At 45.7% G+C, this 16,686-nt stretch overlaps 1 protein-coding gene across 1 annotated transcript in view; it reads left to right on the forward strand.

Annotated features, from left to right (window-relative positions):
• Positions 1–16,686, forward strand: part of LOC130112243 (nucleosome-remodeling factor subunit BPTF-like) — a 98,645-nt gene that overhangs the window by 43,878 nt on the left and 38,081 nt on the right. Inside the window, exons 11-19 of the mRNA XM_056279521.1 lie at positions 3,018–3,147; positions 4,753–4,888; positions 5,645–5,917; positions 6,750–7,326; positions 7,384–8,841; positions 12,067–12,191; positions 14,986–15,138; positions 15,976–16,126; positions 16,566–16,605. Coding sequence (XP_056135496.1) covers positions 3,018–3,147; positions 4,753–4,888; positions 5,645–5,917; positions 6,750–7,326; positions 7,384–8,841; positions 12,067–12,191; positions 14,986–15,138; positions 15,976–16,126; positions 16,566–16,605 — 3,043 coding nt within the window. The remainder of the gene's footprint in view (positions 1–3,017; positions 3,148–4,752; positions 4,889–5,644; positions 5,918–6,749; positions 7,327–7,383; positions 8,842–12,066; positions 12,192–14,985; positions 15,139–15,975; positions 16,127–16,565; positions 16,606–16,686) is intronic.

A 16,686-nucleotide genomic window follows, 5' to 3' on the forward strand; every position in this document is an offset into this window, starting at 1 on the left:
GCCTCTGTACCCCATGGTCTCCTTAAGACCTGAGCTTGCCGAACTTAAATCGAGCTGTGTGAGTGTGAGCGAGAGAGAGAGTGAGCGAGTGAGAGAGACAGAGAGCGAGAGTGAGAGAATGAGAGAGAAAGACAGAGAGAATAGAGACAGAGAGAGTGAGAGAGAGAGACCAATGTAGGACTGTTAAACCTGCTCGAGAAGAATCCAATTTTTAGTAACATTCAAAAAAATATTTTCATTTAATTACGTTGTGCATGTAAAACCCAACTAGGGACACGAGTTGAATTAATTCAAAAGTTGATCACAACAACTAATATTACAAAGTCAGACATTCCTGTTGAGGACGATGACTCAGACTCAGAATACATTGAAGTTGGATGTGCTAGTTCTGAAGTCCAACTTTATCCCACTGTCTTCCTTGTCAGTTGTTTTTTGTCCTCCCTTGGAAAATATCTGATTAAAATCATCTTAAAGTTTGAGATTGGATGTGTTCTATTTTATATGATTTGGCCTAAAGCATCTCAAGAGACAAAACTTGGACCACACTAGTCTCAAAATGGTAAAACCTGACGTTTTGACGGCTATCAAAAAGTTGCTTTCAGTAACTGCAAGCAAGTCAGCACCTTTACCTAGCTTCTTTGGACCCCCCTCCTCCCCAATTGCACTTGGCCAATTACCCCACTCTTCCGAGCCGTCCCGGTCTCCGCTCCACCCCCTCTGCCGATCCGGGGAGGGCTGCAGACTACCATACATGTGGAGTCACCAGCCACTTCTTTTCACCTGGCAGTGTGGAGTTTCACCAGGGGGACGTAGCGCGTGGGAGGATCACGCTATTCCCCCCAGTCCCCCCCCCCAAACAGGCGCCCCAGCCAACCAGAGGAGGCGCTAGTGCAGTGACCAGGACACTTACCCACATCCAGCTTCCCACCCACAAACACGGCCAATTGTGTCTGTAGGGATGCCCGACCAAGCCGGAGGTAACACGGGGATCGAACCGCCAGTCCCTGTAGGCAATGGAATAGACCACTTTGCTACCCGGATGCCCCTTTAGCTAGCTTCTTGATTGTTGCATAGCTAACTAAACTATCTGAATACTTAAAGATCAAGACAATTAAATTAATTAATTAAAGCAATGTTATTAATTAGAAAGAAGATGATTAATAAAAGTAAATAATCAAAGAAATTTTATTAATAATGATGAGTTATTATAGACAGTTAATTAAATTATTTATCAATTATTGTTATTGATAATTAATTAAAGCGATGTTAATTATAATTATTATTAAATTAATTAAAGCAATGTCACACTAGATTCATGGTGGAAGAGATAAACATTTCTTCTGACCCATTCAGGGATTTCCCCATTTCAGGTATAACCCTAGACCATTATGGACGGTTTCCCTGTTTCTTTTTGCCATTGGCTAACAGAGATCGTCGACTAACGTTTCTCAACACTTTGTCCTCTTTCTGCGCGGTTGCTTTTCTCTCTGATGTTTGATGAAGTAACCAAGTCAGTACAAGGAAGTTCAACAGAAATGGTGAAAGGTGGTAGCTGCCTGAGTGTCGTAGCACATCAGGTCTTCTCCCATCACTAAACTTGACATTGAAGACATTATCAGAACATTGTTGTTCTTTTGTAAGTTTTCTAAAAACCTTTTTTTGGGGGGGGTGTTAATGTTTGTGACAATGTCTTCACATGGTGGTACTATAAATGTTAATGGCACAGCCTAGAGTACTTTGGCTACATACTATGTATCTATATTCGTGGCACAGTGGTTAGCGCAGTTGCCTCACAGCAAGAAGGTTCTGAGTTCGAGCCCCTGAGTAGTCCAACCTTGGGGGTCATCCCGGGTCATCCTCTGTGTGGCGTTTGCATGTTCTCCCCATGTCTGTGTGGGTTTCCTCCGGGGGCTCCGGTTTCCTCCCACAATCCAAAGACATGTAGGTCAGGTGAATCGGCCGTACTAAATTGTCCCTAGGTGTGTGTGTGTGTGTGTGTGTGTGTGTGTGCGAGCAAGTGAGTGATGGCCTGGCGGCCTGTCCAGGGTGTCTCCCCGCCTGCTGCCCAATGACTGCTGGGTTAGACTCCAGCAGCCTGCAACCCGAATTCGGATAAGTGGCTTGGATAATGGATGGATGGATGTACATATAGGCTTCCCATCAGTCTGAAACAAATATTCCGATGACCCTTGTGTAATGTCGCCCTTTTGGCAACACAAATAAGTAACAATATATGCAGGCCAAGCACTCAGTTCATCATTTCATTCATGGGATCAGTCGATGATCTTTAAATAAGACTCCCCTTTCAGGGCTAGAGTCATCAGAAAGTTTTTCCAGGCTTCTTTTAACCTGGTCTGGCAGCTTAATCACTCCCTGTTTGGGAGATGTCTTTTGAATGCAGGTGCCCTTCATTGACTACTTGGGCCACTCCTGTCTTTTTTGTTTTTCCTTCTTTTTTTTTTTGTTACTGCCTCCTGACCAACACTCAATCTCACCTTGCTAGAGACCTCTATCATAAATATGCTGTAATGGTAATTATTCATTAATTAATCAATCATTAATCAAAAAGACATGCATGTCAGGGTTAATACTCCTGTCTGTGCCGCTGAGCAAGACAATGGAAAGAAGAAATGGAGTTGGTCCCCGGGTGCCGCAGCGGCCCACTGCTCCTATACAATAAGGATGGGTTAAATGCAGAAGACAAATTTCACTGTAACCAAAAAACAAGTGTACAATGACAAAAATAAGGTGGCTTTCTTCCTTTCTTTCCTAATGAATTGAGGAAGCTACAAACTTTTGACTCTTTTCTCACATAACTGTTATTCCTGCAAGGATCTCAACATAGGTTTTACTTAGCTCTTACGTCTCGTTTCAAGAAAGAGACAGGATAGGAAAAATGAGACAGTTTTTTTTTCACACGGCAAATGCCATAACGAGGAAAGCTGCAGATATATAAAAGAGAGGTGAAGTGAAAATTTCCAGTGTTGTAGGTTACATCGTATAACAATTTTTTTCAGGTTACACCGTATGACATCCATGGAGCGTGAGGAGAAAGAGAAGGTGAGGAAGAGGGAGAAGAAGCTCGAGGAGGAGGAGACAATGCAGCAAGCCACCTGGGTCAAATATACCTTCCCTATCAAACACCAGGTAGGACTCAGACACTCGTGGTTCATTTGACCAATCCAATCAATCAGTCAGAACTAACTTAAGAGGGTGTTCTGGTGGCTCAAGCCAGCAGTGGTGGCTGGTGCTAAAAATGTTTTGGGGAGGGGGGGCGCAATTTACCTTGGTGCAGCACACCTGACAGCTGCTTTAATGTCCACACAGTCACAGAGTTATAAAGAAGGACAATGTAGCCTATAGATTTTATCAGGGGTCGTAGACGGTGGATGATTGACAGTCAAGACGAGGCATGGTGGTGGGTGTGAACATGATTGACAGCCACGAGAATTGTCCAATCACATTAGATCAAAAACATTAAAACAGTACCAATTCACTGCCAATAAAAGTGGGAGTGTCTGGGGCGTACAGAACTGCGCCCCCTGGAAAATCTGAAGAAACCAATCAGACAGCAGCCTCAGGTCACCTGCTCGCCACAAGTTTGAGGGCTTACATAAGGTATGGTTTGGCCGGGGCCTCTCACCCAGGAAGTATATGTATTCAGACAGAAATCAACCAAACACCATTTGAACCAATATTTAATGCTGCTGACAGACGCTCACAGACTGACAACGCTTTTATTTCATCATTATTTGCATTATACAACTGAATTATATTTAACATGTTTAAGTAGAGTTTCATCTATGGATGTTTGAAGGGGGTGGCGCCCCAGCGCCCTGTACTGGCCAGCCGCCACTGCAAACCAGGCATGTGTAGCATATTGTCTCAGACCTATCCACAATGTCACGTGTTAGCTCCCGCCTTCAATCCCTCTTTTTATTTTATTTTTTTTAAATCTAAATCAAGCACAAAATTACACAAAAGTAATTCTTAGTTGTGCCATAGATTGAAGGTGGTTCTGGTATATATGCTGAGAATGTCCTGCCTTTATACACGTGCTATGTATATTAGTGATGATAACTGACTACCAAGCTCTCTATCTGAACCTCCGCCACGGTTTGAATCGCAAAGCCTCCACTCACCAGTATAAGACCACAAGGCCTGTGTGCTCGCTGCTATCCAGTCCACCACTTCAAAAGGATGCCGATCAAATGCTAAAGCAAGAACTATTACGACTTGGAAGTGATCTCACACCAAGGCCCTATATCACGCAGTGTCAAGCAGTTTTCACAAAAATGCATGCAAACACTCTGCCCCCTTATTTGACCCGTGTTTACATACTAATTCTGAGCCCCTTTCATGTCAAAGCCTTATTCTGTTCACAACCTGGCTGGATCTGTCGACCATTAGGTCTGATCACCAGGACGCATTTAATTGCCACTTCCTTACCCCGGAATATACTATATGGGTGGGTATGTACGCATACTTGCATGTGTGTATGCGACCATCAAGGGCTCTTTGATGAGGCGGGCCAAGCCTCCGGTGTGAGTCATTTTCCTCACCAATTAATAGCCAATGTGGGAATAACCTCTAACCTCCTAATCTCTCTTTACCTTTTCCCTCTCTCTTTCCCCCACTTCTTTCCGTGCTCTTTTCTTCTCTCCATCTTCTCCCATTCGCTCCTCAATATTCTCTCTGATTTCCTTGTGTTTCTCTCTCCCCGCCTTTCTCTTTTCTCTTCCCTGTGAAAAGGTGTGGAAGCAGAAAGGAGAGGAGTATCGTGTAACGGGCTATGGGGGCTGGAGTTGGATCAGTAAGACCCATGTGCAGCGGTTTGTCCCAAAACTGCCTGGCAACACCAACGCCAACTACCGCAAAGAACTGGAAGGTATGCATCTGGGCAGTTCAGGACTCTAAATTGGGGTTTTCGATCACTGGAAATTTGGTTTTCTCTCAATCAAAGTCTTTTTGGCTTTTCTTGAGAGTGAATCACTCTCTCAAGCAGAAATCTGAAGGGTGTCATTGTGTCCAATATGTAGTCATCTATGAATTGAGTTTCTCATTCAGTGTCTTTGGCTGTCTTTGAGATCTGTTTTTGACAGTCTCTAAAGTGTTCTACAGATCATATCCTATCATATCTGCAATGTGATGGGCTGCTTTTTTTGGATTTCATTAATTGAATGTCATTCAACGGTCTTCTATTTTATGCACTAGACCATGAATGTGCCCATAGATACAATTTGTTTATACAAAATGTATAAATGATATTCCTGTAATGATGTGATATACAAAATTTATTTTTTTTCTGATTTCAGCCTCTACCACTTTAAATCATAATTGTGATTTTGGGGTGCAGGTTGTAGGATCAACCAATAATTGTGTTGGCACTCTTAAGTATCTTAGGTTGGTCAGCATTACAAAAGCAATCACATTTTGTTTCCCATTGCTTTTGAATTTTGTTTGTTTTAAGATTGGTTTGAATCAGAATCCGTTTTATTTGCCAAGGAAGTTTACGCATACCAGGAAGTACTACACACGTCTCAATCTCCACTCAATAGTGATTTTCAGCAAGTTGGTAGTGCAGGTGAAATGGACCTCATCAGAGGCAAAAGCTCTTTAAATTTCTCTTTACCCTCTCTCGTAGATGCCAAACTCGGCAAAAAATGTACTTTGCTGGACTTGAGTAGACGGCCAAGTGTTGCAGGAGGAGAAACTCAGGGAGATTCAGGTGGTAGCACTGAGGAGGGAAATGGAGACTGTTCTGCCACCTCCAAGCCCCACACAGAGTGCCCATCAGAGGACAGGATGGAGGAGGGACAGAAAGAAGAGGCGGCTGAGCAAGACAAGATGGAGGAACTGTCAGCGGTTGACAAGATTGAGGTGGACCCTACAGAGTCAGCATCAAGTGATGGAAATGGTATGGCATATCCTGCCAACTTTATTGTTTATTCAGTTAGATTAAGAATTTAGTGTGTATTTTATCCCGATTTGTGAATTCTAATTGTCATTATAAAATGTGCTTTAGCTATCAAATTAATGTAATCTCCATAAGCAATTTCAAGTGGATGGGCTTTCCAGGACATATAGAGTTTAACTCACATTGGAATGGTAGCGCTACTATGTGAGTTCAATGGATGAGCCTTGAGTCATTGTGTTCACATTCAGGCAGATTTTGTGCTCTGCCAAAGTTACCTGTTCCTTTTTTTTGTTTGCTGTCTTTGAGAATAAATTTCAAAGGTAGGAAACTACAATTAAGACGGGATAATTTATCTCATTTTGATGCCTACATGAAACTGAATTGGAAATCCGAAGGAGTTGAATCAAGTGCAACTGGACTTGGTATATATCCGTGAAGACGTTTCGCCTCTCATCCAAGAAGCTTCCTCAGTTCGTGCCTTTCTGACTAGACCAAGCTAGTCTGACTGGCTGGTGATGAGACTCAGAATTTATCCTCTAGGAGTTGTTGTCAGAGCAAACATCTGATCACAAAGAGCCACGCATATCAATAGCTCTGACAACGACTCCTAGAGGATAAATTCTGAGTCTCATCACCAGCCAGTCAGACTAGCTTGGTCTAGTCAGAAAGGCACGAACTGAGGAAGCCTCTTGGATGAGAGGCAAAACGTCTTCACAGATATATACCAAGTCCAGTTGCACTTGATTCAACTCCTTTGGATAACCATGACCTGGATGAATGAGAACATTCACAGACATGAATTAGAAATGTTAATTTATGATTCTCCTTTCAGGGACCAACATGCTGGAGGATGAGGTCACCATGAAAGAGGAGCACACCCAGGGCCCTCAGCGCCCCTTCAACTATGATGTAGTGGATGTCAGTAAGGGCTTCCTCACCCGCATCGCCTATAAGAAAAAGGTAAAGACTTCCAAGCTGGACAGCCTGCTGGATCGTCGCATCAAGCAACACGCCCTGGAGCAGAAGCAGAGGCAGCAAGCCCTTGCCTCCAAACCCCAGCCTCCTACCCAGGAACTAGCCATTTCAGCCCTAACCCCATGCACTCCAGTCCGGCCACGGTCACCACTTCAGCCCCAGGTTCTAGCCCAGGCCCAACTCATACCGGGTGTAGCAGCAAATTCAGAGGAGAAACCTTGTACAACACAGACTCGTGAGCCAGATGAGGTCAAAGAGGAGAATCTGGCCGAACTTTCTCAAACTGCAGAAGAGACGGTTGCTTCTCCTCTTCACCCTCCTACTCCAGACTCCACACCCAAAGATCCTACAGCTGGCTATTCATCTTCACCACAAAACCAAACCACCTCCTTTCCTCAAAACCAGGACACAGATGCACAGGAACGGACTACATGGTCCAAGGGAGTTAGTCTTGGCAGTTCAGGGCAGAAGGGTTCAAAACCCCCCAGTAGTGTACAAGAAACAGCAGAGCCAATTTGCAGCTCTTCACAGCAACAAACATCTTGCACATCATCAGACACTACCAAGGCTGAACATATTGAAAGTGCAGGGTCTGACAAAAGTACCTTAAATTCAGACTGTCTAACAAAAGCCACAGGTACTCTTGATCAGGAAGTGAGTCAGAAAGCAACTCCTCCTGAACCTGTTGTCCAAAGCTCAGAAACTTTAAGCATGGGGCATTCAGGCACAGAGGAGAACAGAAAGGTGCACCGAGAGAATGTGCAAGGCAACGGACGAGGTAAAGCTGAGGGCATTAGCTCTCTCACCGCCCAGACATCTCCGATTGTCCCTCAGATAAATGGGAAAGATAGCTTGGAAGGTGAAGTCACATTGACTCACTCTATGGTGACTCCAAACCATGCCCCTGTCACAGACAGTAACCAGACCAAGGTGAACAGCATTGGCAAAGTTGAAGGAGAGGGTGTGGGTATCTTGTTGAAGGACAACAAACAACTAAAGCCCCTAGTTAATGGTGACATGGCTCCTGTAAAGGACAAGACAGTGGTTGTGAACAATGAACAAAGCCAGGCCCTTGGGGTTGAGCTAGAGAGTAAGGTTACAGTAACGAATCAGAATTATCAGCCTCCTCTGAAGGTAGCCAGGCTGGACAACAATGTCGAAGCACTTGGGGCTAACTCTCGGAGCACTGTACAACATAAAAGCACATATCCCGCTCAGTCCAAGGAGACCAAACCTAATCCAGTTGTTAGGATAATCAGAATGGCACCTTCACCAATACCCTTGGTGGAAGAATCACGTCTGAGTGACGACTTCACAGAGGAAAACGGAAACAGCGGGCCGACAGAATCACTCAAGACCATCATCACACAGGTATCATCAACAACCACAACTACCACAACAACCGTTTTCACAGAGAAGAGGATAGCCAAAGTACTGTCAAGTGCATCTGGGGACACGACAAAACCCCTGGTGTCAACGACAGAGAGCAGTGCAGTAGCCACCTTCACTACCATGACCAAAACCAGCGTAACCAAAGTCCATTCGCCTACGCCGGACAGTCAGTCGGAGGACAGCCAGAGTGAGATAATGACACAAGAGCATGGGACAGCACTCTCTGTTTCTCTGAGTAAGTCTGCCACTGACTCCAACAATGGTAAATCTTCAGTGTCATCTGTAAATGTTTCCTCTTCATCAACGAAGGGTCGTGTCCACCTCCTCAAGTTCTCCCGCACCAAGAAGACGCGCTCAGACACTGCCCTGCCTTCCTACCGCAAGTTCATCACCAAGAGCAACAGGAAGAGTATTTTTGTGCTGCCAAATGATGACATGAAAGTGCTTGCAAGGCGGGGCGGATTTCGAGAGGTGGCCATCTTTAGCTACAATGCCAAGCCTTCCCAGGACATCTGGCCCTACCCCTCACCCAGGCCCACATTTGGTATCACGTGGAGGTAGGCACCCCCCCTTCTTCCCCTCTCCTAGACGCACAAATACACACACAAATGTGTGCACTGCCTTTGAACTGAGTGAGTGAACTTAGAGTGGTAAGTTGTCATTGAGATTCTTTGGTGTTGTTGAAGTTGCACTGAAGCCCCAACTGCAACTTCCCGAACAGTTGTGCCCCAAACCACATCTGGAACTACATTTGCCCTGTGTGCTGTCACCGGCCAAGTCAATCAACTAATCAATCACTGTGGTTAAGGCAAAGGCATGGATGTGTATGTGGGTGTGCTGATGGGATTGTTGAAGCAGGACCCCCTAGGTTAGAGTAACGGGGTTGGAGTTTGGGTTGACCCAGGTCTGATATAAATTCTGCTTCAGCTGAGAATTGAGGTTTGGAGCTGTGTGTGTGTGTGTGTGTGTGTGTGAGTGTGTGTGTGTGTGTGTGTGTGTGTGTGTGTGTGAGTGCGAGTGCGTGCGTGCGTGCGTGTGTGCGCGCGTGTGCGTGCGTGCGTTACAATTAGATGCAAGAGTCCGGATGGCGTGGCGGTCTATTCCATTGCCTACCAACATGGGGATCGGCAGTTTGAATCCCCATGTTACCTCTGGCTTTGTCGGGCGTCCCTACAGACACAATTCCCCGTGTCTGCGAGTGGGAAGCCAGGTGTTGGTATGTGTCCTGGTCTGCACTAGCGCCTCCTCTGGTCGGTTGAGGCGCCTATTCGGGGAGGGGGGAACTGGGGGGAATAGCGTGATCCTCCCACGCGCTACTGCCCCCTGGTGAAACTCATCACTGTCAGGTGAAAAGAAGCGGCTGGTGACTCCACATGTATGGGAGGAGGCATGTGGTAGTCTGCAGCCCTCCCCGATCAGCAGAGAGGGTGGAGCAGAGACCAGGACGGCTCAGAAGATTGGGGTAATTGGCCACACGCAATTGGGGAGTACAAAAAAAAGAGAAGAAGCAGCAATATGATTTAATTGAGCGTTTCCACAAAACTGAAGCAAGGGTTCAGCATGGCAGTTTGCAAACAACCCCTTTAAAGATCAGGGTGGAGGCTCGGGACAAACTCCGCTTCTCTCACTGTGAAAGTGAAGCGCTTGCTTCGTCCATATTGTAGAGCCACACGTCTTTTGCTTCTTTTTCTCAGACACAAGTATGAAACGTGTTTATGCAAACTTGGTTTTTCAAAGTTGGGGCTATGGAGAACAAACTTCAGCTGAGGTCATGTAGTGTCAGTAGTTGCATTAAATAATCAAGAAAGTAATATAATTTCAGCAAGTTTGATAACAATGTCTATACAGTCATAATGTCCTGGTTAAGGAAGTATGTGTGTATCTTTTCAGGGTTTGGGGTGAATGGTAGGGACATGGAACATTCCCATGTACAAACTCTAGGAATAAAAAGCCTACACTGGGGTTGGCCTGGACCAGCACCCAATATCCTACCCTGGCTGTGCTTTTTGTAATGGATTTAACATTATTGGCATACATGGTGGCACAGTGGTTAGTGCTGTCGCCTCACAACAAGAAGGTCCTGGGTTCGAACCCCGGGGTCATCCAACCTTGGGGGGTCATCCCAGGTCATCCTCTATGTGGAGTTTGCATGTTCTCCCTGTGTCTGCGATGGGTTTTCTCTGGGTGCTCCGGTGTCCCCCCACCATCAAAAAGACTTGCATGTTAGGGTTAATACTCCTCTGTGTGTCCGTGACCGAGGCAGGGCCAACTGGGTTTGGTCCCCGGGTGCTGCACGGCGGCTGCCCATTGCTCCTAGCTGCACAAATAGGGTGGGTTAAATGAGGCACATAATTCCCCTATGGGGATCAATAAAGTATCTCAAAATCCCAAAAAAAAAAAGATACATCTTTGACTTTGGCCTCAGTAAAGTGTAGCACAGCACAGTCTAGTTTTTGTAGAGTAACACCCAGAGAGGGTCATGTGTTCAAATTGCAAGTGTTGAACCACACATTTCTCCAAATTCTGTGGTGAAAAGCAGATATTCGTTTAAAAACAAAAAACCGGTTATGGAGAGGATGTTACTACCCCAACACCATCCACTCCAACCGCTCTCAAATCATTTCCTGCTTTTACGACACCGCTGATTTGTTGTCAGTTTTGTCTTCGCCCCTCCCGTTCGGTAACGCGTGGCTTTGGCCCGTGGCCCTGTCAGAACTCTGGGTCTTGGTGTCACACAAAAGACCTCTGGTTATTTTGACCGGACCTCATCGTTCCAGAGCAGACGTGAATCATTCAGTGGTCAGGAAAGTGTCAGGGTGTTCGCCGCTCACAATGACCAGCTGCAGCGGCCGCAGGATGTTTTCCCCGCCAGCAGTTCCACGGCCGAGAGCGATACCTTTTCCCCGAGTCATGTCCTCAGTGAGTTTTTATAGAGGTTTCGCTTGTTTTGATCGACCACTGGGAGGGAAGACATTGCGCAAAAAATGTTGCGAAGAGTGGTGGCTGTTGTCAGGACAGTGACCTCATACACAAGGGAGGAAGGAACACGTTCATCATACCGCAGAGAAATGATTGTATGCAATTATCCATTAAGGGATGACAGTGTCGTCTGATTTCTCCATTCAGAACAGTCCATTACACCCAAAACGGCTTCTTAAAAAAAGAAAGAGCACACACACAAAATGTCCACAAGTGTCATCTTCGCTTTCAACCTTGTGAGTTTTTCATGTTTTTCCATGTGCCTTTTGTAGTCATTCATAATACCTTCACTTCAAATAAATCACGGAATATAAGGATTTATTGAAGGTGGCAAAAGCAGCCTCTCTGTCTCGTATGTGGAAATAGTTGGAGGCGACAGCAGTGTCGTCCAAAACCTCAGTCAGGTTTTGCTAAGCTTTCTGGTGTTCCCGACAACAACGCTCCAGTTTGTTGCGCGCGCTGCAGAGGGGTCACTGGCCGTGCACTGTGCCCAGACACAACCTGCATGTTTCCAGGGTTAAGAGAAGGACCAACAGGGCAAACCTGTTGTTGATGTTTTATTTGGCCTTCACATTTTCTATTCATGGCTACATCAGCCAAGTTTTCTAAAGTGAAATAGTTTGGCCTTTGCCTTGCAATCAGACCCAGAACTCAGGGGAACATGCACAAACCTTTACTTTTGCAAGACCAGTTGAGTCCCAGCAGCATTGCATACACAGTAAACACCGTCTTTGAGTGGAACTTTCTATGAAACAAAATATGAATACATCTTCAGCCACCTTTCTCTTTCTCTCTCCCCCCAGGTACCGTCTGCAGACAGTGAAGTCTCTGGCAGGTGTAAGTCTGATGCTGAGGTTGCTGTGGGCCTGCCTCAGATGGGACGACATGGCTGTCAAGCCCTCTGCTGCTGTCGGCACAACACGCACAGGTAGAACTTAAGCTCCCCCTCCAGCTCCCCGTCTCATCCGGCTTTTTCCAAATGATATGTTTTTCAGAGAAAGTCATTAATGACATTTCTGAGAATAGTCCACTAGCATGCATCAGAAAAGTAACCATGGTTCCAAATGGCTTCTGTTACACCATGTATGTAGCCCAGTGGTTAGCACTGTCACCTCCCTTCAAGAAGGTCCTTGGTTCGAACCCCGGGGTAGTCCAACCTTGGGGGTCATCCCAGGTCGTCCTCTGTGTGGAGTTTGCATGTTCTCCCCGTGTCTGTGCTGGGTTTTCTCCGGGTGCGCCGGTTTCCCCTACTATCAAAAAGACATACACGTTAGGGTTAATACTCCTGTCTGTGTCCCTGACCAAGGCATGGCAAGACGGGCTGGAGTTGGTCCCCGGGTGCTGCACGGCAGCTGCCCACTGCTCCTAGCTACACAGCTAGGATGGTTAAATGCAGAGCACAATTTCCCCACAGGGATCAATAAAGTATCTCAAAATCAAATTAAAAAAAAGAGAGAAAGTTGTAGTGTATTATCAAAATTGGCAAAAATTACAGAATAGCACTGAACAGAAGTTGTGTGTTTTTTTGTTGATTTTGAGTGGCAGCAGATTACAGTTTTTCCTTCACTTTTGATGTTAATCCATTCAATTGCTTGGCTTTTCTGCCTTCCGCTATATTCCTTTGCATATAGCAGGTAACTAAGAATATATGGTGGAGTAATAAATTGCTGTGGTTATTTATCTTATGTTATTTTATTTATTTATGTATTTGTTTATTTGTAAGGGAGTAGAGGTGATGAAGGCGTATGAGTTTAAATACTTGGGGTCAACTGTCCAAAGTAACGGGGAGTGCAGGAGAGAGGTGAAGAAGAGAGTGCAGGCAGGGTGGAGTGGGTGGAGAAGAGTGTCAGGAGTGATGTGTGACAGAAGGGTACCAGCAAGAGTTAAAGGGAAGGTTTACAAGATGGTAGTGAGACCAGCTATGTTGTATGGTTTGGAGACAGTGGCACTGATGAAAAGACAGGAGGTGGAGCTGGAGGTGGCAGAGATGAAGATGATAAGATTTTCATTCAGAGTGATGAAGAAGAACAAGATTAGGAACAAGTATATTAGAGGGACAGCTCAGGTTGGACGGTTTAGAGACAAAGCAAGAGAGGCAAGATTGAGATGGTTTGGACTTTGGACGTGTGGAGGAGAGATGCTGGGTATATTGGGAGAAGGATGCTGAATATGGAGCTGCCAGGGAAGAGGAGAAGAGGAAGGCCAAAGAGGAGGTTTATGGATGTGGTGAGGGAGGACATGCAGGTGGCTGGTGTGACAGAGGAAGATGCAGAGGACAGGAAGAGATGGAAATGGATGATCCACTGTGGCAACCCCTAATGGGAGCAGCCGAAAGTAGTAGTAGTTTATTTGTAAGGGACAAGTACAGAGAACATTGACAGTTGCAGAAGCAGTGTCCGATGTACTGTATATGTGTATACAGCCAAAGCTAATTCCTGAAACCAGTCCCTCAATGGGCATTCATATTCATTTACAAAAAATTCTGTTGAGCCATCTTTATTGAGCCTATGAAAGCAGGTGTTGGAAACATGGAAGAAAAGTAGACAATGCTACCTATTAGGGATCCCCAAAAATAATTCACTTTTGATTGTTTCCCATTTTGTAACCATGACGGTTAAAGTCATGGTTAAACAACTCCCACCAGGAGTGGCATCCGGGTAGTGTAGCGGTCTATTCCATTGCCTACCAGCACAGGGATCGGCAGTTTGAATCCCCGTGTTACCTCCGGCTTGGTCGGGTGTCCCTACAGAAACACTTGGTTGTGTCTGCGGGTGGGAAGCTGGATGTGGGTATGTGTCCTGGTCGCTGCACTAGCGCGTCCTCTGGTTGGTTGGAGCGCCTGTTCAGGGGGGAGGAGGAATTGGGGGAAATAGCACGATCGTCCCACGTGCTACGTCCCCCTGGTGAAACTCCTCACTGTCAGGTGAAAAGAAGCAGCTGGTGACTCCACATGTATCAGAGGAGGCATGTGGTAGTCTGCAGCCCTCCCGGGATTGGCAGAGGGGGTGGAGCAGTGACCGGCACAGCTCGGAAGAGGGGGGTAATTGGCCGGATACAACTGAGGGGAAAAAGGGGGTAAAAAATCAAAAGAAAAAAAACAAGCTCCCACCAGTATTGGAGCTGAATGGATCTCCTCTTCAGCAGGGACTAATGGTGAACATGTTAAGACTTAACACAAAATAAGTGGCTTTGCCAGTCATGAAAAAACAGACAGGGGCATGTTTGTTTGTCTGTCAATCTGATTGTACGCAGCTTTGTTTTATTTGGCCTTCACATTTTCTATTCATGGCTACATCAGCCAAGTTTTCTAAAGTGAAATAGTTTGGCCTTTGCCTTGCAATCAGACCCAGAACTCAGGGGAACATGCACAAACCTTTACTTTTGCAAGACCAGTTGAGTCCCAAAAACAGTGATTATTTGTTCACTGATTTAAGTGAATGTCAGTCATGAAAAAGAGAGAGAAACTAAATGGACACTCCTGCTATTATGCCAAACCTTATTTTTGGAGAGTTTGTTCCATATTGCTCTTAGCATTCTTCACAGACATGAAGAACAGCACATAACTACAGGAAAGGCTCTTCTGGATAGTGACATCCATAAGTAGCATCTTGTCTACAGAAAATGTTGCGCCTCCGACCCGGTGGCGGTACACTGAGTGTGTGTCTTGCAGCATGTTTCCTCTATCTTCTCGGGCTCCCTTTCTCTTCGCCCTACCAACCCAGCCCTATCCCCACTCATTGCTACAGAGACCTCGGACACGGAGATCACCACCACAGAGATCATTAAGCGCCGGGACGTGGGACCCTACGGAATCCGCTCAGAGTACTGCATCCGCAAGATCATCTGCCCCCTGGGGGTTCCTGAAACTCCCAAAGGTCAGACACTTGGCCCTTATTCCGTTTGAAGTACTGTAATCCACAATGAATCCTGTTTCAGGCTCTCATCTTATGTTGTGTTCACACCAAACACGAAGCAGTTTGTTCCCGCAATGATATTACATATAAAGTCAGTGCAAAGATGTGAATAGACAGGAATTCGCGTGTATTTGCGCCGGGCAAGGTGAATGACGTGACTAATGTGACCCGAATGGTGCGAATACACGCGAATTTCGCACCATTCGCGTATTCGCACGAGTTGAAAATATTCAACTTGAGTGAGATATTCGTGTGACACTGTGTCGCGAAAGCCCATCAGCGTCGAGAATCTCCTGATGTCACCGACGTCCTGTTACGTCAGAAAATTGAGGACAAGCCGATCATCGCAGGTTAGCTTACTCAATCCTGCGGCCAAACTCGTAAGAGGAACGCGAGTAAAAACAAATCATCCTGTGATCAAACTCGCGCATGTAAAGCGAGGCGAAAAGTCACTTCGCGTTTGGTGGGAACACAACGTTCGATGTCTTCGTTGTCTTGTGTGCATTATATTGTCTTGATAGTTTTTGTGTTGATGTGCCAGTGTTCATGTAGTGCTTCTACATTTTCTGTATCCCTGTGTTTCTTTTCCCTCCCGCTGTTAACCCCCCCACCCATCCACACACATAACTAATCCAAATTCAACATTCCTTTCTCTTTCTTCTTTTTCTTTCCTTCCCTCCTTCCTCCCACTGCCTTACACTGCCGCTGTCCATCTTTGTCACTCAAACACAAACTCCTGCTCAATCCTGCTCGCTCTCTTTCTCGCATCCATTCATTCATCAAACTGTCATCCCTCAGAAACCCACACCCCCCAGAGGAAGGGGCTTCGCTCCAGCGCCCTGCGGCCCAAGAAGCCTGAGCCCACCAAACAGACCGGCCCGGTGGTGATTGAGACCTGGGTGGCCGAGGAGGAGCTGGACCTCTGGGAGATCCGAGCCTTCTCGGAAAGGTCCGGTTCAGTCTCAGTTTGTCTCTGCTTGTCCTGGGTTGTTATCCTCTAGAAACATCAGTTGCTAACTAAGGATATTGTCAGGACTGGGATTTTTACTTGATCAGTTTGAAATGTTTTGGTTTTTATGCCCTGCTAGTTGTCCATTACTCTCACTTGCCAAAACTCAAATGAAATGTAATTGAGACATCCAAGTGGCGCTTCAAGGCTCCTGCACAAAAGTGTTGGATTTCAATAGCTAGCAACTAAACCACATCATCACTGTCATCAGTCCAACAAGGATAGTTTAAGTAATTATTTAAATCCTACTGAAATCAAACTCACCTTTTTATCTTTTGATTTGAATAAAGTTCTGGATTTTTCATAAAGTGAGCATTTGTCATCAAGTTCCACCATGTGTCGTGTAGATGTTGAAGTCATTTCTGTCTTCTTTTTTCAGGGTAGAGAAGGAGAAGGCACAGGCTGCAGAGCAGTCCAAGGTAGGGTTTATCTGTTTTCAGCTTTATTCTACAGGGTTTTTTTTTCTCTTTTAAATGGAATTTTGTCTTATAGCTGTAGGA

Source organism: Lampris incognitus, chromosome 5 (genome assembly GCF_029633865.1).
Source record: "Lampris incognitus isolate fLamInc1 chromosome 5, fLamInc1.hap2, whole genome shotgun sequence".
NCBI lineage: Eukaryota > Metazoa > Chordata > Actinopteri > Lampriformes > Lampridae > Lampris > Lampris incognitus.